At 41.1% G+C, this 3,064-nt stretch overlaps 1 protein-coding gene across 1 annotated transcript; it reads right to left on the bottom strand.

The window, feature by feature from the left end:
• Nucleotides 1-668: 668 nt before the first annotated feature.
• On the bottom strand, nt 669-2,465 carry LOC110025975 (pentatricopeptide repeat-containing protein At1g08070, chloroplastic-like). The gene has a single exon (XM_020726691.1). The coding sequence runs from the start codon at nt 2,463-2,465 to the stop codon at nt 669-671; it is 1,797 nt and encodes a 598-aa protein (XP_020582350.1).
• Between the last annotated feature and the right edge of the window lie 599 nt (nt 2,466-3,064).

Raw genomic sequence — 3,064 nt, 5'->3', positions numbered from 1 at the left:
AGATGATTTTGGTTATTTTGTAAGTTATGATGCTGACGAGCCGCTACCCATTTGGGATGTGAGAGACCTATTATCTACCCCGTGGCTTAGGGAGTGCTTTGAAGCATCGAGACATTCCCATAAAAAATAACTACTCTTTGATGGTCTACTCTCCATGCTCATGATAATATAAACACAACTCCTTTTATTGAAAGTATTATTTGACCTCCCCAAAGATATAATTAACCAAAGGGATACGTTCCTCTGTAAGACTCTTGACCCCATAACAATTTTTTATTTTTTTTATTCTCAATTTAATGGTGACTTATGTAGAGATTCTCTTCATGAATGATGTGTTTTAACGTACTTCGATCTTATGTTGTTCGGATATATATTTTGGACATATCACACGAAGATTACCCGTATATAATTCTTCCGCTTGTTTCTTTTTATTTGTTTGCATATTTATTGTCGTGTATCTTTCTTTTCGATTTCTCTCATCTTCAAATGATTAATACGATTCGAGAGGGAGATTATTATAATAAGAAAATTATATGATGACATATAAATAAAAAAGATGGCTGACTCCGAGTGCTTTAAAAAGAATCGAGAAAACAATCCTCATAAAACATTGAGAGCTGCTTTAGCTCAAATCAACCTCAGGACCCATAAGAACTTTAGTTGCACAATTAATAACAACATGACCTCAGTTCCCCACACAAGGAATTCAACAGACAATTTATCATCTCCACTGGAGAACACGAAGAGAATCCAGCTTGGAACTCATGCAAAACCCCATTAATGCTAATCCAACTACGGCCCGGTTGCTTCCTCACACCTCTCACCTTCATCAACCTTCTTAGCTCCTCAATATCTTCCCAATTCTGATCAACAGCATAAGCATTAGAAAGCATGACATAACCAGCAGAGTTCTCAGAATCTGCAATCAGAAATCTTCGAGCAAAATCATGAGCAACATCCACCTTGAAATGGACCAAGCAAGCCCCTAGCAAAGTTCCCCACACAAGACCAGTAGGCTCCATTGGCATGCTCCTTACAACTTGAATGGCCTCTTCAATAAAATCAGCACGAGCTAAGAGATCAGTGAAGCAAGCGTAGTGCTCTACCTTGGGACTGATCAAATATTTCTTCTGCATATCATTAAAGATCAAACGTCCTTGATCCACCATACCTGAATGGGTGCATGCACATAATAATCCCAAAAAAGTTCCATCATTCGGCTTTACATTTGATTTCTCCATGTCGGAGAAGAGTTTCATAGCAGCCTCTTCTTTACCATTCATGGCAAGACCCATGATCATGGCGTTAAAGGAGACCACATCTTTTGAAGCCATTCGGTCAAAGATCTGTTTCGCCTCCTTCAAGCTCCCACATTTTGAGTACATGTCTATAAAAGCAGTCCCGACGATCTTGTTGGATTCTAAGATTCCTTTGCTGACACCATGCTTCATATATTCATGAGCCCATTTTCCAAGCTTTAGGTCTCCCACCATGGCGCAAGCCGACAGCATGTTGACAATGGTGACATGATTAGGGTTTGGAGTAGAAGAGTTAAGCATACAGAGGAAAAGATTCAAAGCTTCGATGGGCTCACCATTCTGAACATGGACACTGATCACTGTGTTCCAAGCCACAATACTCACAGTCCCATTTTCCCTCTTCCTCGTTTTTTCAAACAGAACCCTGCTTTCCTCAACTCTGCCCAGTTTCCCATAGAGGTATATAAGAACTACAATGGCTGAATCCCTGCTACTGTATTCTTCAAGAATTCTCAACCAGCAATCAACCTTTCCGCTCTCCATACCAGAGCAGGCTGAGAGGATGCTGACCATGGTGTCATCTTCAGGCATCAAATTCCCCTTAATCATATCAATAAAAAGCAAGATAGCCTCCTCTATGGCGCCAGACCGTGCATACACCGCAATCAAACAGGTCCATGCACAGACCATGCTTTTATCAGGCATTTCATCAAACAGCTTGCGTGCGTAAGAAAGATGCCCAACACCCTTCGCATATGCTGATAGAAGAGCATTGCAGACAAACGGATCGGAGCTATAACTCGACTTAGTAACTTGAGCATGGAGTTGAAAAACATGGAGCGCGTTTCTGGAGAGAGAACAAGCTCGAAACAGTTCGGAGAAGGTGAAGTCGTTGGGGGATATGGGGAGGCGTTTGAGGGAAAGGAATAGCGAGAGAGATGAGGAGGGAGAGGAATCGGATAGAATGCGGATGGCGGCATTGAAAGGAAGAATGTTGGGGCGGTGAAGGAGGCGGAGGAGGTTGATGGATTGCTCCGGGAGGCGGAGGCGGCCGATGAGAAGAGTTGCGAGGAAGTTGTTCTGATGGGCGCCGAGGCAGAAGACGCGAGCGAGGATTTGGGGAAGATGAGTGGAGTGAAGAGGAGATCGTATGAGGGCGGTGAGGGCTTTGAGGTCTGAGATGGCGGCAAAAGAAGGGCAGAGCATGAACTGTTTCTAGGAAATTTGAAAATGGGGCGGCTAACGGTCAAATTGCGTCTAAAATTTGAGGGGCAAATTTGGCTGCTGCATTAGAGTGATACGGCAAATGTATGCTTTCCAAGGGGTGAAGTTCCATGGCAATCTTCCATTGCAATGAATATCAGCATGTGGAAAAGCTTTCATTTGGAAAAGTTTCTGAACATCTCTTAAAACTATTTCCCAAGAATGATAATTTTCACCTTTTTCTGTTCAGCAAATGTGACTTTTAAAGGAGTTTTACTGAACCATGCAATTGCTTCAAACGAAGTCGTAATGTTAGAACTCATTTTTTAGTCGTTTTAAAGCAATTTGATTTTATTTCACAAAGAAATACCATTTGGTTTTTTCCCTGTGAAAAAAGACCTCTCGTTTTTCTTAACTTTCCGATCTCTATGTAGGAGTTTTTTCTGGTAAGAATGTATATAAGTTATTATATTTAAATCTTAAATGGATTTTCAATATATATATAATCTTTGTCATTTTCTGGCATTCATATTATAATATCCTGGTAAGTCCTGACCTACTAATTACTTTATTAAGCCAACTTAGTCATGGGGAGACTTCAC

This window comes from Phalaenopsis equestris, unplaced genomic scaffold, assembly GCF_001263595.1.
Source record: "Phalaenopsis equestris unplaced genomic scaffold, ASM126359v1 Scaffold000347, whole genome shotgun sequence".
Lineage (NCBI taxonomy): Eukaryota > Viridiplantae > Streptophyta > Magnoliopsida > Asparagales > Orchidaceae > Phalaenopsis > Phalaenopsis equestris.
Note: the sequence above shows the minus strand (reverse complement) of the source record. Positions and strands in the feature narration are given on the sequence as shown.